Source organism: Varanus komodoensis, unplaced genomic scaffold, assembly GCF_004798865.1.
Source record: "Varanus komodoensis strain SLA01 unplaced genomic scaffold, ASM479886v1 scaffold30, whole genome shotgun sequence".
NCBI classification, from domain to species: Eukaryota; Metazoa; Chordata; class Lepidosauria; order Squamata; family Varanidae; genus Varanus; species Varanus komodoensis.
This window is the reverse complement of record NW_025335762.1, coordinates 5563443-5585120: the sequence shown is the minus strand read 5'-3', so window position 1 is coordinate 5585120 and position 21678 is coordinate 5563443. Positions and strand designations below refer to the sequence as shown.

The following is a 21678-nucleotide window of genomic DNA, read 5'->3' as shown; positions in this document are numbered from 1 at the left end:
TCCTCCCCACTCCCCTTACACCATCTCTTGATTGCTCTGCAGCCTCATTGACTGCCTGCTCTTCCTGATTTTTGAGCAGTGGGGAAGATAGTCTGTAGTGCTCGTGATTCACGACTCTAATGCATCAAGTCTGTTGCAAGGTGCGGGGGTGGGCAGAACTTTGGAATTCGCCTTGGGTCTTTCTGCAGTGACACGATTCAAGTCCCTACATTCATGATGCTGGCGCCACCTGCCTTCCTTTGTTTTCTGCCTTGTCAATCACACAACCAATCTCCTAGTTCCTCAGGAGACTGAGAGTCATTTTCCTACCTTTGCAGACTGTTGGGCTGCATTCTCCGCATGTGCATGCATTGCTGTGAGTACTAATGAGAGCAACATTTGTACATCAAGAAAAGGTTTTCCCCATATGGGACAGATTAATATGATTTCCAGCTCTGTTGACTGATATGCACACTATTTTCATGGCTAGGAGCTAGCTGGACAATTATATTCCCGAATTCCTTCTGAACAGTGTCCCACAGAGGCATTTGGGCTAGGAGAACACCCCTCAGCATCCACCTTGATTCGCTATACAACTGGGCTGGCTGCTCTTAGTCAACAGATAAGATACTCCAAAGTGAAAATGCCATATGGAAGAAAGGGAGGGTGGAATAATGCATTTTCAGGCTCGTGACACAATATAAGTGTTATTGTGAATGATGCCATACCATCTGTTCTGGGTTCAAATTTCCTTGATTCTGCTTCATCTCCAAGAACCTGGTAGGTGAAGGAGTGTTTCCCCTTGGCGCCTAAGACTACGGCTATGTTAAAATGTTGTCTGCCAATACGTTCAGTAGTCTAACCCATTCTTCTGCAGTTTGCAAACCAAGGGCCACTAACAGCTCCCCTTCAAGTGTGGCTCTCTTCTTTCTCTGGGGGTGTGCATGCATATGTATGCAGTGCTCTTCCAGAAGTATCACATGATACAAGGCTTGACTTAGTGGAGGGCCTGCTGTTGTGAGCAGGGCTACTAAAGGAAGCTTTGGGTAGAAGCTGCCCCTCAGCTGTAGGGGAACACACAATAGGCCAGTCATCTGTAGCAGAGAACAGCCTGAGAGACAAAAAGCAATGCGATTGTTCCTTTGTATTTGACTACCTACACTGGTGAGAAATGCGCTGGGTATTTGTGACATGATTGTCCTGTTTGGGTTATTTAAAAATATACAAGTGGGACATGAGTGGGGGCGACTAGCACACACATTCCTTTAAGGATATCTGCTGTTCCACATCAGATATCTATAAGGGGTACACTTTGCTCTACATCATCCCACTCATAAGATGACCATGAGTTATACTTTAGAGAGGATAGTCCTTTATCTGAAGGCATTGTCTATTTGAAGGCTGTCTGGTTTAAAGATAAAGAACTTAAGAAGGCAGACCAGAGAAATAATTCTGTACCATTCGGCCCATGTAGACTTAGCTGGAAAGCAAACTGGGCAGGGCACACAGACCCTGCCTAGACACAGACCCTGCCTAGACTCACCCACGATATTATCAAAGAAGTATTATCTCGTTGTGTCAATTAGAATGCATATGCCATTTTCATCTTCTTATTTGGCAAAGCATTTCAGTGGTTCTGTGGATGTACAAGTATCCACCCTATAACAGTTCCCTTTAGATCAGGGAAAGCTATTCCATATTCATGTAGCTCATCTAGCTGAGCATTCAGAGTAATCTCTGTATCAAGAAATAGAAATAATATATACGTAGCTATTTATAAGCTGTAAAGCTGTTGAAGGAATAGCTAGACAATCCTATGGCTGCTACCAAGGTTCAATTTGGATGCCAGGAAGTACTTCCTGACAGTTAGGACCCCAAGAGTGTGGAATGGGCTTCCATGGGAGGTGGTTGAGGCCCCATTGGTGAGGGTCTTCAAGGATAGGCTAGACATGCACATGGTAGGCATGTCGTGAGTGGAGCCGGCTGGAGCCAGGGTTCAGACTAGATGGTCCAGGAGACCCCTTCTGGCTCACTCTGTTCTCTGTTGCTATATTTCTGTTATCGCCTTCCAGCTACGTATGCTTCTCCAGCTCTGTAATGGCAATGGAGGCTGGGACTTGGCACCAAAAATCCTTCTGGATAGCTTGAGCTCTACAGACAGAATAAATGGAACATCCGAGGGAGTAGACTTACCTAGAAAAGGACAGCATATTCTCATTGAAGCCATGCATTTTCCCCCTTGTATAAGTTGTAGAAACCTCAGGTAGCTGCTTTTACTGAGTTATAGTCAAAAGAAGAATTATACCTTGGTGGAACAGGCTTGCGACTTTAAGAAATCATTTTTATTCTTGCTCTCCATGTACAGAACTCCTGTACAACTTTTAAAAGAACATTTAAAACTCTTTAAGGAAGCCATTTGTTTCCTGGTTGTCCTCTTCCATGCCATAAATTATGAGCAGTTCTAATGAAAAGCCAATATTTAATATAAGACAAAGACTTATTTCACTCATTCTCCAATGCCTTCATTTCTCACCAAGGCAGCGTAATTATCAAATGTTCATATTAAATATTGTATGTATTTATTGTGAGTAATGGATGGAACACATTCCCATCTTCATGATCATTGCACAGAAAAAAATAACTCTTATTCTTCATAATTCTTCACTGACAAAAATGATGTGCTTGGCTTTCCAAGTGGCACATGGGGATGTCCTCAAACAACTGCTCGGCTTTCAGTGTTACATTCATACAAAACCATATTGTGTTCTCTTCTGCTGTGACAAAAGGTGGGATGATATCCACCAGTTTACAAATATTCAAAAGGCTGAATTATTTCATATACATATGAAGAGCAGCTGAACAGGCTAAATTATTGCATATGTATTATGAATATTCACAATAAATTTGACCATTCGGTGGACTTCCATGTTGTGAAGGAATTATGTGGTTGGTTCATACACAAAGAACCAAACATCCTACTGGTTGGCCATTAGCCAGTGGCCATCTTGCAGCCTAATGCAAGCTCACAAGCTGACAAAGGTGATGGGTGGACCATGTTTCCTCCCTGTTTTCCTGACGGGAGGAAGGCTAAGTAGAAGGAACTTTGTAATTATGGTTAGGTTTGAACCCAAACTATTTAGCCGGTGTGTGCAATGTTCCTTTTCATAAGTGACAAAAAGCAGCTTACAAATTTTGCCATTTTCAGTACTCAGTGAAATGTTTTGAAGTAGGGATGGTCTGTGGGCGTGTCAGTTTTCCTTGTATTTGGTTTTAAACAATGGAATGAGCAAAGCTATATTTTCAGAATGTTGTATAAGTGAGGCAGTATATGGCAACCAAGATGGCTGGTTATTCTAAAAATGGGACAGATTTTGGTTGGAATTGTATTTTAGTTTAATGTGAACTTATTTCAGACAGGTGAAACAAAACAAGGTTTTCTCTGTCTATACACTCAGGAAAATAACATTAACATTAGTGCTGAGGTAAAAAGATTCCCCACATCATTTTTAGCATTCACATTAAATTATATAGATAGAGGGAGGAAGGGAGGGAAGGCATTTCCAAAAAATCTAATCAATAAGAATTAAAAAGAAAAGAAAACCTTATGGGTTTAATCACTATTCTAATGTCTGTCTTCCATATGAATTGGGTGAGGAGTCAGCAGATGTTCACTGTCTTTCCTTTGACAAAGAATGGAAGCTGCCCTGAAGAGGAAAGGTGACTTCCAGGAAATTGGTAGGTGGATTTTGGGACAGCATGATCTCTCCTCCTTGGAGCCCAGTGCACTCCATGCTTCCATGAAGGACTTGAAGGAGGAGAGGAGAGAAGGAGTGATATCATCAACCTCTGCAGTAGAGAACAGATATATTCACAATCACCAATCCCAGTTCAGCTACAGAGCCCACTGGGTGAGTTTGGGCCTGTCACAAACCTATCTCATAGGGTTGTTTTTGTGAATATATAATTGAGGAGGAGGTTTATGCAAACTGTTTTGAGTTCTTTGTAAGAAAAATGTTGGATATCAATCAAATAAATAAATCATCCCCCAGGAATTAAGATTTGAAAATCCCCCCAAGGAAGGGGCTGAGCTCTGAAGAATGACCAATGGAGATGAGTCAAAATTTGTCAGAAGATATTGTTCTGAGAAAAATCCTGAGATTTCTCATTTTTTTTACCCCTACCACCTCCCTGAAATAAATGCCACCGTTCAGAATTTCAAGATGTTCTACACCATTATTTTTCACACTATCCCTTCTCCATGCTCAATGACCCTTTCCAGCCTGACCTCTGATGAAATGGTTGAGAATTTTCCCACCCATTAGAGTAATGTGGTAAAAAACACCCCCCACACACACACACACACCCCTCACACACAGAATTTCTCTGACCACAAATAAGGTGGAGAAATTTGAGACATCATCTGTTCACAGTTCTAGTTAAACTACGCTATGTTCAGGAAATCAATGGTAATAAATGAGTGTTTGTGTGGATGAATATTTGGATGAATCATACGTCCATACGTGCCCTCCCGCTCCTTGAGATCAGCGGCAGAGGCCCTTCTCCGGGAACCCCCTGTGAAGGATATTAGGAGGGTAAGTACCCGGAGGAGGGCTTTCTCTGCGGTGGCGCCCAATCTATGGAATGCGCTCCCCAGAGAGGTCCGCCTGGCGCTGTCGTTATACGTTTTTCAGCACCAGGCCAAGACCTTTTTATTTAAATGTCATTTTAATTGTTAGCTTATTTGTTGATTTTATATCTTTGGCCAGGGTGTTTCCAATTATATTGTTTTTATATGATTATATGTATTTATTTATTGTTGTAAGCCGCCCTGAGGCTTCGGTGAATGGGGCGGCATAGAAGTTTACTAAATAAATAATAAATTAAAAAATAAATAAATCAAATACAGGACTGAAGATTCTGAGATGAAATATAACAATGAGAGAAAAACCAAGAAAGATCCCATAGTTGGTTCACGAATCCATTTTAACCCATTTCCACACAAATGGGCAATAAAAGAAATCTGTGGAAATTTCTATATAAATATGTCTACACATATACAGAACACATCTTGTTTCACACACACACAAATATATCTTTATTTTATATTTTAAAGAAGCATTTTAATATTCAGGGCATGATCCAAAAGGGTTTTCTCCTCTGCCCCGCCAGTTCCATTGAGTAAACAGCCCTGATTTTCTCATATGGCAATTCAGCACTTCTGGGGTAAGCTAAAATGTGTAGAAATGTTTGCTTTGGAAGGAGGCAGGTTGGAGTTCCCTTAGGTGAGCTCCACCAGTTCCTCCTCCTTCCAGAAACAAATGTCTTCCTTAGCAAATTGCCGCCAAACTCCTTCTATGCAGCAGTGTGGTCTTCTTGGCCAACAGAACTGGTGGGATGCCACACATGAGGCAGAAAGGAATCAGTTGAATGCTGCCCATATTTTTGAGTATATTGTGCTCTTTCCTCTGAACTGACATTGCATCACAAAATTTGGGAAATTGTAAGAGCTAGAAGGTAATTATTGTCCCAATCGTATATTGGTCTATGAGATGTAAATTGCGTCAAGATGTTGTGAAGATCAAGTTTTTTGAGTATCCTTTCTCCAAAGGGCAGTCATAACTTCCTAACTCTGTCTTCTTTCTTGTTGTGGTTGCTTTAAAGCAAAATACACGTGGAAGGCAGAATTAGGAAGCACTGTAAGATAAGTAGGACCAAATAGTCCTTAAAACAACACATATTCTAAGATGCTTAGTAGTAAGGCAAGGATAAAGCTGCTGCCAGTAACTGAGGCTCTAACTTTGCACCCTAAGCAGGATGCCATACAGAGGTGGTGTATTTTGACCCAGTCCCAAGATCATTTTTATAGTTCTCCTGAAGAAAGCAGAGTAGTGCTTCAGGCTTACCAAAGGTTGAACATGAATACCAGTTCTCTGTAGGGACTGTGAACTTTGGCAAAAGCTGTCAAAATTAGTTGCAAACATTTAGTAGAATTCCAGTTCAGATAAGAGTTAAGAAGTTTCCCTAACACATATTTCAGGTTAATAAAGTTACAGAATATTCTCCTAAGAATCATTAAGGGACTATGGTGTGTCACCAGAAATGTCTCAGATGACCAATTTAGGAAAATTAAATTAGTTTCATCTTGTGTTTATGTTAACTTAGCATCCCTTTTTTCACAAAATCTACAGGATGCTGGGACAAGCCTTGGAATAAAAGTATCCAGTCAACCAAGTGTCTTAGAAGGACTTGCCCATTCAAGAGTCTGCAAGAGAGTAATGAAGGATGCACTGCTTTTCAGTGGTCACTTTTCTAGCAATGTAGCAACTGTCTCTTTCTCCGTAGCTTATTAATCTTGGCCAATGACATCAATTCATGGCCTAATCTGACTTGCTAAGCACTGAAAATACATAGAGGCATAACTTCTTTCCATTGTGAATCCTAATAGAAACCGTCTCATTTCTTCCTCATGAACTAAGAACTGTATAATACCAGCTTGCTTATTTCGCCTTCTGTTGTATTCCAGGTTGTAAATTAACACCAGTCATTCTGCTACATATCGTGTATAGAAAGATTATCTTTTAACCACCCCTTTGTGATAAACTCCATTTTTCTTTAGTGTGTATTCGCAGTCTAATCCTTTGTCAAAGTCAATGCATCTTGAACTCATAGAGAGTCAGTGTCCAAATCCATACCAAACAAACACCAAAAGAGATTTCTTTGAAAGACAAGTAGCTGCAGTGAGGGATGGTTTTATATAGGCTTCCAACTGCTCTACTTTGTTACTAGTATTATTTCAGTCTGTGCATGGGAAAGTTTGGGAGGGGCACACACATGCCCTGTCTCAGCTACCAATTATCTTCATTATGTAAAATCATGGGCTCTTTTTTAATGTTCTGGATCCAGGGGAGATTCTTCCGGTAATCTGGAAGCTCTTATGTGCAATTCTTTGTATTCCAGTCAGCTCTTGGAAACTTTGTTCAAGCTGGTAACTTAGCTAAGGCTTTGCAGACTGAGGAGTTATGGTTTTGCCCATCTTGCTGCCAGTCAGTGGTGCTAATAAGGCTTTGCCTCACCAGGAAAACACTAGAGGAGGAGGATGAAGAAGAATTCAAAAGAGCTGAGCAGGGCTGTCAAAGGCAGGACATCAGGAAGGCATTAATTCATAGGTCTGCCATATGTTGGCGAAGATGGCATGTAACAACAACTTTAAATAGGCGCATGCTTGACCATAGAGTCGGTTTGGACCCTGATTAGGCAATTTGGAAGACTACCTGCTTCCTGTAAAAGCCAAACACTTCCATTTGGATCCAAATCTCAGCTCAGAAATCACATTGCCATGCCTCCTGTTGACTATCAATGGAAATCAACAAACGGTGATGCCTTCATTCTATGGGCCACCGCTGGATGCCATTTTCATTCATAGCAGTCCCTTTTCAAGGGAATATACTTTCCAGCTTTTGAAGACACACGGCTTTTGTGCTCTACACCGTTCCATTTTGATTTTATTTCTTCCTTAAAAGGAGCCATCAGAAACAGTTCTCAGCAGAATTGAATAAAATTTGCAGGGATGTTTACCCTTTCGAAGGAGAACAACCCTGTCAAGGTTAATATGAATAGGTGCATGGAGCTTTGTGCAACGATTCTGAAGTCTGCTAAAGAAAGGATGGGTTTAGCATCTCCCTCCAATATATATTCTGGTCAATTTTTCTGGAAACTACACACAGCATAAATGTGGTTCTAGTTAAGAATGTGACAGAAGTATACGGGCAACCCGTTTTGTGGAAAGCAAGTCTTCTGCTTGTGGGAGACATTGTTTTTGAGTGAACGTGTATGAGATTTTCTCAGGAATGCAAGACGTCTGCATGCATTCATCCTGCCCCCATCCCTAGGAGCCATGGGTGCAGAGGCTAGGCAGGTACAATAATAGTGAACTAATAGTAAACTGTTGAAGACTTATTGTTTTTCTGCTCAGTTGGTACCAAAGTCACAGAAAGTGCAATAGCTTCTGGGGAGCACAGAAGCATAGACAGAATAACTGGAACATTCTGTATTTTTCAAGTTAGCTGCCAAAGCAAGACCGGGTACCATTAATTCTCCCACATTTCTTTTAACTGTTCCGGATCTTAGAGAGAGAATTAGCTATGAACTATGAGCATTGGGTTAGGCCTGCAATATATTACAACACCAAAGAGGATGAGTAACCAGTTAACATGGGTTGATTCTACTCACTATTTTGGGGCTGTCCATTCATATTGCTTAGGGAAAGGGCCCAAAACAATGGCATTGGGAAGTCTCAGAGACACATTTGCTGTGGTAAGAAGGTAAAGAGGCCAAAATTTCATCCCTTCTTCACCCTGCTCTCAGATGTGATATCTCCTGAATCTTTTGGAATCAGATCAATTCAGTGTCAAAATCATCACTCAGATGAATCTAAAACAGACCACTACCCTTAACTTTCCCATTTTTAAAACATTGCTATGCAGTTCTCTACTCAGATTTTCTATACAGAGATGCACTAAACCAAAGAAAATTGCATAAAAGGTTGATACCCCAAGGTGCTGGGGACACTAGCTAAAAGAAAATGCATATGTTAGGGCGAAGGGCATAAAAATACATTAATTAGGAAAATACTTGGAAAGATAAGATCAAATAACTCATACAGCTGTTAGAAGGAATTGTCCTTTGGCAGGGTGGATATAAAAGTTCTATTTCACTCTAAAACAGAACTATTCAAATCCTAACTTCCCTCACCAACTACCCAATGTTAATCCCTGCAGCTAAGGTTTATGTAAATGTAACTGGATGTTTGTTTCAAGAATCTATTAAGACTATAATGTTGACACCAGTTAGTGGCAAGATCTAGAGAGGTGAAGACTTAATGCCAGCTAATTAATCCAGTCCATTATACGAACACCCTCAAAGGACATTTGAAGAGCTAATAAAGCAATTGACTCCTCAGTTTATACAGGTGAAGTTTACTTCAAAGAGTAAAGTGCCATCTTTTGCTTGTCTGCTCAGAAGTTATTCCTGCCATGTTAAATGGGGCTTTCTCAAAGGGAAATTGAAGCATTATTCAACCTCATGCAACACTTCCTGGCCACTAAATGACATTGTGCAACAATTTAGAAAGAAATCAGTGTTCTACTTGGTGTGTGTGTGACTGTTGTCTGTCTCTCCCAGTGAAAGAAGAAAAGAGTTTCAAATTACATTGCATTTGCTTCGCTACATTAAATAAATGAACCATATATTTAACTGGATATTATTAGATATGATACAAGTTGGGGGCATATAATTTGTTTAGTAGAGTCTGAATGCAGATGATACAAATAAGAATGCTGACTGATAACAAATGCCATGGCACCTCATTTTTAAATTGCATGTCTATTCATTTATATTTCAATATGTATACAGATACCAGATCAAGAAAAAAGAAAATTAGCCATTGCCACAAGTTCCTGCAATGGGGGACTTGTCTTGCTTCTGTAAAATGCTTCCAATTTGACACAGGAATTTAATATTGAAGAATTTGACACAGGATTCTTAATACTGAAGGACTGGTGCTTCCATATTAAAAACATAAAAGGTGAATGGCAGATCTCTGCTCCAAAGTAGAGCAGTGTAGGGATTAGAATGTTATACAAGGATTGAGGAGACGAAGGCCTGAATCATTTGTGAGGTCTCAATTGTAGGCAGAAAGGGAAAAGTTCTGCTGGCTGTTTTTTCAGAAAGACTGGGAGAAAGCGGAGGGGAAAGTGAAAAGATAAGGTATGGGTGTTGAGCTGTTCCTTCTCTGTAGGATAACCTTACATTGTGAAAAATGGAGCATGAGGCTGCATTACGCTAGGCAGCCCTAAGACCTTGCCAGAAAAAGCTGAATGAGCAAACAGGGAAACTGCCTGAGCAGCCAAATCCCAGAAATTCAGCAATCACAGAATGTGTGTACCCGAGGGCCAGACCTGGTTGTGAGTGCATTTGGCTGGGTGGAGGCTTAAGGAATTTGGCCTGAGGTGAGATAAGGTATTGAGCGATCTGTAGCAGCCACTTTTTCTCTGGAGCCTTAGGAATTGCTGGTAAGCATTGAATGATTCTTTAAAATATTTTTGCATTGTACAATACAAAAACAGAAACAAGCCCACCATTAGAGAAGGGAAAAAAGCAGGGAAGAGGAATAAAATAAACTAAAACAGTATACTTATTTGAATGAGATTTAAAAAGAGCTATAGCATGGCTTGTTTACATGTATCTCTATATACTGAAAACAGTTCAACAAAGGCAGCCCAAATATCCATATACTTATCCATTTGTAGATTACACCTAGAGTTTTATTAAATCCTCCACCCATTGTGTTATTGCAGTGGACACTGTTCCTTCCAATATTTGAATGTCAGCCTTCTCCGTCAAACAAGTGCAGAAAATTCATTGGCATTGACCTTGCATTAAATTCCGGGTGACAGGTGGGCAATTCAAAAGGACATGTGCAACCTTAAATATTAAAGAACTTTCCAGCACAAGATGTATCCCAATTATTACCTCTTCCTAAAAGGAAGCTCCCATTGGACATTGCCAGAAGATAGGGGGAGTATAAACATCAAAAGGCTACACATCCAACAATTGGTCAATTTAATTATGACCCCTTCAAATTGGTATTACAGTGTTGAGGTTACTTGAAATGCCATGCACACATCTCCCCCCGTTTCCCTTGTCCAGCAGATCAAGATGGAGGGCTTTTAAAAGTACAGTCCTTTATTTGATCTAGTCTCATTCATGCTATACAGAGTGAGTAATATAGATGCTATTAACAAGTAGCATAAATTAAAGTTCAGACCTACCTCCACTACATAATGATTCCTACAGGTGACTGCAATGAAGACAGGTTAAAAACTCATAGGATGACCTTGAACTTCAGGATATCTCAAACTCAAAAGGCTAAGTAAGAAATGTGTGTGCGTGTGTGTGCGCGCACTAAGTAACATGATGGTGATTGTGTACTTTTAACAATGATTGGGTACTCCCTAAAGAATAAATGATTAGAAAGTTAGAAATAGTCTGAGTTCACCCTTTAAGCGCACCTTTCCTGCAACATCAACTGTTCAACTTCAGTGAACTGTTCTCTCAAAATTCCCTGAAAGTTTCAGTAATTATAACTCCTCACTCCACTGTAATGGGTCTATTGATCATTTCTCTCTCTCCCTCTAATTGTTTGTAAGGCCAAGAACATTTCCTGAAATTAGACTTAATATCTGCTTGAGAAAATAGCATGAAGACCATGGTACACTGTTCCGTGCAATGAATTGGTGTTGCATTTGGAAGAGAAAGCATCCCTCAGAATCTGGGGTGAGAGGAGACATTTCGACCAAGAAGGGACCTGCACTCTCTAGTAACTAGATAGGCATTTGATAGTGAGTGGAAAGGGGAATAGCGATAGTACTGTAACAGTATCTAAGTGATTATCGCTTTACCTTTGGCTAATTGCCAATAACAGGTGATCTAAATCTTTAAAAGGAAACAGGACCCTTATGTGCTTGTTGCTGTTAGCAAGCAAGCATCCCCTCATACAGCAGGGGATGTCGTATGAGGCAAGACTGAGGGAACTGGGTCTCTTCAGCCTGGAGAAGAGGAGACTCAGAGGGGATCTGTTGGCAACATACAGGTATGTGAGGGGATGTCACATGGAGATGGGTGGAGACATGTTCTCCCCTGCAGAGGAAGGCAGGACATGCTCCAACGGAGCAAAGCTCGGGGAGCCAAGGTTCCATTTGGATGCCAGGAAGCACTTCCTGACAGTCAGGACCCCGAGGGTGTGGAATGGGCTTCCACGAGAGGTCATTGAGACCCCATTGGTGCGGGTGTTAAAGGATAGGCTGGATGTGCACATGGTGGGCATGTCATGAGCGGAGCCGGCTCGTGCCGGAGGTCAGACTAGATGGCCCGGGAGGCCCCTTCTGACTTGCTCTGTTTCCATGTTTCTATGTTTTATGAATATTGTGGAAATACGTCTCTTGGGTGAATCTAAAGTGTGTGGCTTTAGTGGCCAATTCATGATTTTTGTCATGCATTCAACAATGTGATGAGCACAGTGAAGATAATATAGCACAAGGCGGGAGAGCAGAACTTGGTCCTTCAGGGAGGGCCCTTCAGAGCTCATTCCTTCAGGGAGTTCAGTGGTTGAGTCTCCAGAGTTCCCCCGAAGACCATCCCTGTTCCTTTGGGTTCACCCACTTTCACACAATCATTCTCAAAGGGTTGAAATGCCCTACTAAGGATCTGTTACTGGCAGTACAAGCTATAGGTCAACACTTGCTGGTACTTTTGGCCCTACCACTTTGGCCTTGAACCAAGCTCACCAAACGTGCCTCCCAAGAGGTTCTCTGAAACTAAATTTGGCCCTTGGCCTCAAAGAGGTCCTGAAGTCCAGGTCCTATGTAGTCCAGAATCCTGTTTTCCACCTATACCCATGTCTGATTCCAGGAAGCCCAGAAATAGTTCAAGAAGAAAATAGTATTTTCCCATTTTTGTTCTCCACAACTGTTTTTCAGAAGCATGTGTATATAGCCATCACGACAGTGATAACTTTATCTTCCTTGAATGGGAATTATCTTCTTTTGCCAAGGAAAGCTACAAGCTGTCACTGGATCTTGCGGCAATGAATCCTGTAGGTTAATTCAACTCTCTCCAAGCTAGTTTCCTCCAGAAGTTTTACACTGCATCTCCCATCAGTTGCAGCCTTCAGTCAAATTGTCTTGGTTTTCTGGGAACTGTAGTCCACAATATCTGGGACTAGCAGGCTTGGGAAAGCTGGGTTAAATGAAAAAAATATGAAGTGTTTTCCCTTTTGTTCCCTGAATTTTCTATTAATCAACTTCATTGAATAGTTTTGAATCTAGAGTTCTGAGAAAAAGAGGGCTGCATTTTTTTTCTGTTTTGTGCTTTTTTTATTTGTTTCTATTTTGCCCCTCCCTGTGGTCATCATTTTTCTAAGCTGAAAAGCCCCAGATACAATAGCCTTTCTTCATGGGGGGCGGGTAATGCTTAAACATGTTGGTTGCCCTTTCCTGCATCTTTTTCCTCCTCCTATTTGAGGTGTAGTGATGAGAAATATACACAGTATTCCAATTTTGGTCACACAGACCATAGAATTGTAGAAAGGCATTATAACAGTGTCTCCCCCCACCCACCTTGAACCCAAGTGTTGTATCTGAGTGGCTCTTCTCCTTGGGCTATTTGGGTTGTCCTTCTCTGCAGTATTTCTGATCCTAACTCTGGCCTTTAGACAGCAAGAATGGGCCAGAAGGTTATTTGGTTTTCATGCTAAGAGGGACCTACTCAGCCATGGTACTTAGGGCTCACAGCATTGGGTAGCTGAGACTTTAGACTCAGCAAGGACATTTGGGACACCTCCTTCCCACAACCAGGTTCACCTCCTCCTGTTGAACTTGAAGCTCTTGTTCTTTTCAGCAGCAGCATTTTGTTCTATGCTTTTATGGTCATAATACAAACCATTTTGAGGGTGGCTTGGTCTTGCATAGTGTATTAAATACTAGAAAAATTAGAAACTGGGAAAAACCCGAATGGATGGATTTATTCCTCCTTGGTGGGTAACTACCTTGTGTCAGAAGTATTGATCTCTGTCCACAGTTCTGCAACTGCTAAGCAGGACATAGCTTATTTTAGATGGTAGATTTTTATACTGCTGTATTTGTTAAGGAGAAGGGCATTACCTGAATTTTTCATGCCACATGAGCAATGGCAATCAGTGCTCTTTTTGCTAACTGCCGGCATTCATGGTATACAGGGGCTCTTCAAACTTGCAATCTCTATTTTGAACTAGTTTACTGCTCACACCCACCAGCCCATGCCTTGTCTCTTAAAAGCCAGCCTCATCAGAGAAAGACAACATCTCTGAACAGAGCTGAGGGGACAGTTTGGAAAAGTACTGAAAAAATGGTTGACAGGACAATGGCATTTCAGGACCATTTAGAGATAATGTTGTGAGTCAGAAGCTTTTAAGTCCTGTTTGTAGGCAAGAAACAAGACTGCCGTGCGCACTGGGCTCCATCTGGTTAATGTCCTGAACATTATTACTGTCAGACACACGCAAGCAACTGAAGTCCCCAAACTAAACTGAATACCAAGAACTGGGTTTTATTGTGGCATAAGGAGCTGTTTAGTGTAGGTGGGAGAACTGGAATCACTTGGTGGGAATCTGAATGCCCCTCAGGGAAATTTTGCTTCACATTCATGTGGGCAACATTGATCTGGACACCCCATCAATGTCTACAGAATATATTGATCTTTGCATCTATGCCATTCAACTGTTGTGTAAAATGGAGGAGGTTCAAGCTCAGTGCCAAGTCTCAGGTCCCGTCTCCCCGACCCCAGTCTTGCAGAGGAGAAAGCAAAGTAATATGGGTGGGTGGATTGATATCTGGCAGTACTGCCATTGTACTTGTATGCCTAGGGACATGGAAATGACATAGGAACAATTGTCTGGTACGAAATGGTTGCACACTTAATGTTCCTATCCGACCTAAGCCATCTGCTCCAACTGCCCTATTTATTAAGGGCAATCTATATTCTGGTGTTTGTCCCAAGTTTATCCCTGCATGTATCTTGTTCCTATATTTGCCTTTTGGAGACCATGTATGAAAACATTACTGGGGAGAGTTGCAAGAAAAGTTATTCTTCAGATTCACATGTGCAACAGGTTGCATGCAGTCTTGTGTTATTCAAACAGTTCTTAACTGGAAAGGATATTTAAATTGTGTGTGCAGCTGGAGAAGGTGGTAGAAGAATCCTTCATGAAATCTGGAAATTTTGTTAGTGCTTTCTTAGATACTTCTTTTGAGAAAGATATGGCAGGGAGGCAAATTGTCTAAAATTAGATGAGCCATAATCCCATGCTCTTCTAGCCATCTATCTATCTATCTATCTATCTATCTATCTATCTATCTATTTTTGGAAGCATCTGGAACAACTTGCTAAAAGAGTAGCATAGAAATCTCTACAAAAAACAAAGCAAAGATGCCAGATAAATTTTGCAGGAAGTTTTGATTTAGGATGCCAGGGACAGTTTGCAAGGAACTCAGCTCTGTTCAACAGGTTCAATGAGGCCTATTCTACTTATCCGTTAGTAACCGATGTACTAATTGTTTTGACACTGCCCAGATTATCTGTCTGCTGCTAAAAAAAACCCTTGACACGGACATGCTTTTGCAATGATGCTGACATGTCTCCCCCCCTCCCCCATTTCTTTCTCTCTCTCCTCTCTCCAGGTCCCTCACCATATGAAAACATTGCCCTATTACAGCTATGACCAACCCATGATTGGATACTGCCAAGCTCACAAACCCATCCATGTAAATAAGGGATATGACAGTATTTCCCGGGAGCAGGCTGAGACCACCAACTTGGAGCTGAGTCGAGACCACAGCTTCATTGCAACAATCGCCCGCTCTGCTGCTCCAGCTATTTACATTGAGAGAATACCCAATTGATGGAATGACTTTCCCGAGAGTTAAGATGGATGCGTGTGGGAGGGCACTTTTTTCTGGGGAAGGGGGAACAGGCGATCGAGGAGATAAGAGTGGAAAGAAGACAGTTTTATCATTCCAGTTACAAACGTTTGACACAGCCGATGGGAAAGGGAACACAATGATGCACTGCTTGTTGAACATCATGGAAATTCAATCTAGTAACCTTGTGATAGGAATTGGAGAACTTCAGGATGTCTTTTGGCTTTAAACTGTTGAACAAACTTCTTGGTGTAAATATGAAAGAAAGATTGTCAAATTCTTATACAAAAGAACAAAAACAGAAGTTAGATTTCACTTTAGCAACATAAAGGGATGGATGAAAAGTTCTGTTTGTATATTTGATTTTTCTACATTGCACGGTTCCTTTGCTGAAGAACCACAGCTACCAATTAGAGGTGTGGGAGGGTCCAAATATGGAACGAAAAAAATGAAATATAATTTCCTTAACTGTTTCTTATTCTTAGAATTTAAAAAAAAAACATTTTGCTTTGTTTTCATTTTGCTTTTGAGGGGAAACAAACCAAACCATGTTCTCTCTCCCTCTCTCCTTTTTTCTTGAGGGAGTGAAGGATCAGTATTATATTTTCAGATTCCAAACATGTTGTTCAAAGCTTACGTTGAACCAAATGGACATTGGCTATTCCTGTAAAAGAACCAAGAGGTATAACAGACAAACCTCGGATGCATGTACATTTAAGACACATGGTGTACATTATTGTGGGAAGGGGGTGTCCTTTGATTTTTTTTTTTCCTATCTACATTGTGCTTCATCGTTGACACTACAATTATGTTTAGGGCTTTTTTTAAAAAAAATGGGGAGCAATTATTGATGACACAAGAGCTCACACTGGGGCAAGGCAGCAGTGCTGAATGCTGGGAAGTGGGGAAGACTGGGCGGATGTGTCCGTTACACACCCAATGTGGCAAAACTGGTTAGCATGGGTTGACAAAAGACAATCTTGGTAAAATTGGGTGGCTCGTGTGATTTTTTAAAACAAACAAACACACACAGGAAAATGGTGTAACATTGTTTGATTTATTTTTAATTAATTATTCTGATCAGTTAGCTTTTGTGTAGTTTTTATCAATAAAAGGACAAAAAAAGTGGTGGGGAAAAATAAACATATTATTTTGTGGTTGGGATTGCCACAGTTAAACTTATGACTGGATGTTTTCTTTAGCTGTTTTCTATGGTGACCCTTGTCCTCAATAAGACTGTGGAGAAATGGAGAATTATGTGAATTAAAATTTATGAGGATGTTTGAATGTCTGTGGGTACAAGCCCTTTTCGGCTAAAATCCTACAGCTATTTACCTGTGGATTAATCCCATTTAATTTAGTGGTATTTGCTTTTGAATAGATGGGCATGGGATTGTACGTGATGCCCTTGCACCCAGTGAGAGTAAACTAAGCAAATCTTAACTCTACCTCTGCAGCCCATGAGAAATCCAAGTGCTACAGGTTTCTTTGGGAATGATATTGGGAAACCACTGTTTATTTCATCATACAATCCAAATAGGACAAAACTTGCCCGCGTAACTTGGCAAAGAATGTGATTGAGACTCCCAATCTGGACAAATAGGTTTTGGAAGCTAGTTTGATAGCTGAATGGGGCAGAGAGGAGAGCAGCAATGAAGCCCTCTGCACCTCACATGGGAATTGGTCTGTTAAAATCATCCAGGTAGTTAAACAGTAGATTGGACCATGGCTTTTATTCTCAGAACCTCAAACACTGGATCTCACCAAATCCCATGTAACACCCACTGAAACCCAGAGGGATGCTAGTGTGAGTGCAGACCTGATATAATTTCACTCCAGAAAACTTAGCACCTGTACCGATGTCACTTCCAAAAAGGTTCTCTCTTTGTCAGCCAATGTATCACTTAAATCAGGGCTAAACTAGATGTGACACTTAAACTGCCCAAAGAGAAAACAAATGCGGAGGAATTACTGCAGGGCTAGTGAGAGTTTTTGCAGGAACATGGTATGAGCAGAGGAACTGAAACTGAAACTAGGGGTACAAGGCAAATGTCCCCGATCCCCATTCAGAGAAGTTCCTAGAAGACCACATTCCAAAGTGAGTGGAGCCCAAATACTTTCCTTTAAGCTGTTTCTGCTAGTAATCAGACTCTGCGGAGACATTGTAATCATTTCGCATGGGGAAACAGCACACAAGCTGGGAAACCACCAAGCAATCAGTGTCCATGGCATGGCCTTCTTTGGATCTCTGAAAGGTTGTATTACAACCCAGGTGGGGCTGATTTGGCCATTGGACATAAAATCCTACACTCCTAGTTTTAAACCTTTTCTCCCTTGTAGAAGAGCAATCACACATAATGCACAAATTACCAGTTCACCATGGAAGTTAAGCTATTTCAGGAGTTTGGTTTCCAAGTCTAAGTCAGCCACATGAGTAATTCTCATTAGGACTGGAGCAAGGGAAGAAAGCATTAATTTCTCCCTCCCTGACTGTCATGGTGGTCATGACCAATCACAAAGCACTAATTTTACTGATGAGAGTAAAGGAAATTGCCCAAAAACCAAAGTACAAAACAGAGAAGAGATCTGTATTCCAGACACAAAATCATGTTTTGACCCCAAATAAAGTTGGTGTTAGAAGACAACCCTTCACTGTGTGATAACTAAAATGAAAAACCTTTTGGAAGTATAACACAGGAACCAAGAGAAGTATCCTTGGACACATTAGTAACAACAAATGTGACATGCAGAATTAAGATTTGAGTAATATGTTTTTCTGGAGATGAGCAAAACATCTCACCTTGATCATAACTGAATTTGGTGAACAATTATTGCCCTGTAAAGTTGGGTAGGGGGCACTTTACAAACCTATTTTTAATTCAGAGACTGTTATACACCCAATGCCAGGATTGGCTTGGAGATTCTACTTTATTTTGTCACATACCATATGAATGTAGAGGATGAGGATAGCAGCAACCAGCAAGAAGTGGGATTCCCTGTGCATCAAAATGTGGCATATGAGAGATGTCTAGGGTGGAACCCTTTTCTCTGTGCAGATGAAGGATGCCTGTGCAGATGTGCACATGCTATATACTGCTTTACTTCCCCAGTAAAGACTAAGCCCTACATGGACAGCATAATGGCCCTCATTATAATTCCAAAGGCCCCTCAGAAAACAATAGTTCAGCCATCAAGCAAGAGCTCTCCATCCCTTTCCTGGAAGCCTGCTACTTGTAACCACATCCTGGGCTTCAAACATGACATTCCTTTGCAAGCAGCATTGAAATGAATTCTGATCCTTCCCCAATCTTCATTCAAGGATTAACTTCCTAGGAATACCTGTTGGAAAAAAGCACATTGTCAGTATAGCAAAATCCGGAAGGGTTAGTGCCCTAATTTATACAGGTAAGTAATTCTAGAGAGTACGAGATGTAAAAAGGGATTGGATGAAAGGACATTCTAATTGTCTCTCCTCTCCAAGAAGAGGTTTATAAGCTCCAGAGCCTTGTATAGAGGTCTTCCTCAGACCATTCCCTGAATGTGGTGAGTGGGACATCCTCAGTGACTCTGCCCCATCATCCAGGTGCCTCTGCCTTCCTGCCTTTTGAGGCTTGGAAGGAAGAGCTTAATCCACACTGTCCATGCAGTCCATTCAGAACTTCTGAAGCAGACAGAGGTCACAGAATCAAAGACGGAGCATGCACTGATATTGCCAGTAGGTCCATGGAAGCAGGCTGCAGTTCCTCCATGAATTCAGTGCTCATGAGGAAGATACTTCTGATTCACTAGGGAAGCTGCTGGATTGGATTTAAATAAATGAGTGATTCAGAGAGGCGTCTTCTTCTGTCTTAGGGGATTTGTAAGTGGATCAACACCTTCTCTAGTCCTGCCTTCCGTTCCAGCAGTTGGCAACCAGATTCCTATGAGATGCCCACAAGCAGAACATTGACCCGACTGCCTCGGATACTAGAAGCAATAGAGGGCCATCACCACTAGAAGCCAAATGCCCTCCTACCTGAATGAACCTCTTATCTTTCCTCTAAGATTTTCAAGAGATGGTTGAGCAAACATCCAGGTGAGATTGCTTAGATATAAGATGCTCTTCCAGAGGACAGGCTTCAGGTTATACAGCTTGTTCTGTCTAAATCAAGGACATCATGATAATTCCACCCACAAGTATGCTTGATGGCTGTTTTGCTTTGAATTCCTATAGATTGGGTGGCAACTAATTTTTTTTTAACCAAGAACCACCTTTTGGATACAGCCAAGGCCAGTATGGTTACGTCTGCTACACTAATCAAAATAAAGGGAGAAGGCTTAACTGCTTCCTCCCCTCAATGTTTTCTCTGTCTCTTCTTTTCAACACTCCTTGTTTGAGGTAGATGAGAAGTGGTGAATAGTGGCAGAGTCTCTGATGCTCTCCTCCCATTTCCAGAAATGGCTTAATTTTCCTTTTGGGTTTTCCATTGGAGGGATGGGGATGGGAATGCTAAGGAGCGTGCCTAAAGGTGTGTCCTTGGGATCTAGGGGTATGCTAGAGGCCAAAAAGAGATCCCTTGGAGAGTGCATTAAGCCTCTGGGGTCTAGAGTCACTGACTAACTGAGAAAAGCTTGGCCATCTTCTGACTGTTCTAGAACATTTTTTAAAACAGCAGATTCTGGTTTTTCACATCATGGAAGTAAGTGCAATCACCTACTACTTACTAGTGGTGAGTGTTCTTTTCTGAATCCCTAAACAGCATGGTGGTTCCATGGTGGCCAGCATCTCTTTTTGCCTCCTGCTCCTAAGAATGGCATGAAGGACCACAGCTCAGTAGCAGAGCAGGTGCTTCTTCAAGTGGGGTTTGAAAGAACTCTTCTGAAAATCCTGGGAAACATCTGCTTGCTCGTAATGACAAAACCGAGCTAGATGGACCAATGCTCTGACTTAATATGAGTCCTACGGTGTCCAGATCACACTGAGAAAACAAAATGGTGGCCACTAAAATAACAGCTGCCATAGCCAGGAACCATGCCAACAAAAATAAAAATATGGCCAGGGAGGGACAAACACGCATGAACAATTTATGTGGGTAATGCATTAATAAGATGACTATAACTGTTAAAAATGAATAAATAAATCTGTGTGATTTTAATAAACAAGGCAAGAAAGGCTAGAATGGAGTCCCTCAGAGACTGAATTAAGCCTCCAACTGATTGAAGAAAATCAGTCTTGATGGAAAATTGAAAATGGATGAAAATCCGAATGAAGAAATGATTAACTCACCAATTGATTGAAGAAATGCTGGGTCTTCTTCTGCAACAAAATACTGAGAAACAAATTGAGCATTGAAGGGGAAATAAATGCTGCACAGCCTTACACAACGTTGCAGAATGAGTTCATGTTGTAGCAGTAGCCAGCTACGGGATCTATGCAGGATTAGTTCAAGAGAAACCCTGACTAGTTGCCCAGCCTACTTCCATGAAAGGCAGGCACAGGCAGAGGTCTCTTTCAGGACTTAAGGATCCCTGAATAATCCCCTGTAGACGTTGCCTGCTGTGGCCTCATGTGGCACAGAAAAGCCATTCACAAATTGATCTCCACGGACAGTTCTTAGGAATCTGTAACATGTGTCAAGCCTGCAGTCATTTCCCTCTTCTAGGCTGTTGCCACCCACAGAAGTCATCAATGACGGCTGTTTATGCCTCCACATAGGAACCATCCAGCCCTGCCAACAATCATGTCTATCCATTTCCTCCTCCACAGGGATGCCTGGAAGGAGTAATCAGTTAATTGACTGCACTGAGATAGATGCAAAGAGAAAAATACGGATTACAACATTGTAAGCAGGCTGGCAGGAAGCAAACCCCCCAAAACTCCACACAGCTCTTCCTAGGACTATATAAGAATATGACTCACTCAGTGGCAGTCCAATCAGTGGTAGATGCTTGATTCAGAAAGTCCTTTGTTAACCCCTTCCAAGGAGGTCAAAGCCATTCCGGTTCAGTGGTTGGAGTGTTGGACTGTGTCACAGGAGATCCATGCAGCTTGCTGGGTGCCTTCAGGCCAGTCATTGATTCTTAGCCTAAGCTACTGCACAATTTTGTGAGGATAGATTGGGAGGAGGAGTGACTGTGGGTTCTTGCAGGGGAATATAGATACAATAAGTATATGTATAATATAATTTATAATATCATGCAACTAAGG

General features: G+C 41.4%; 1 protein-coding gene across 1 annotated transcript in view; it reads left to right on the top strand.

The window, feature by feature from the left end:
- Positions 1–15473, top strand: part of LRRTM4 (leucine rich repeat transmembrane neuronal 4) — a 411753-nt gene extending 396280 nt beyond the window's left edge. Inside the window, exon 2 of the mRNA XM_044437381.1 lies at positions 15252–15473. Coding sequence (XP_044293316.1) covers positions 15252–15473 — 222 coding nt within the window. The remainder of the gene's footprint in view (positions 1–15251) is intronic.
- The last annotated feature ends 6205 nt before the right edge of the window (positions 15474–21678 follow it).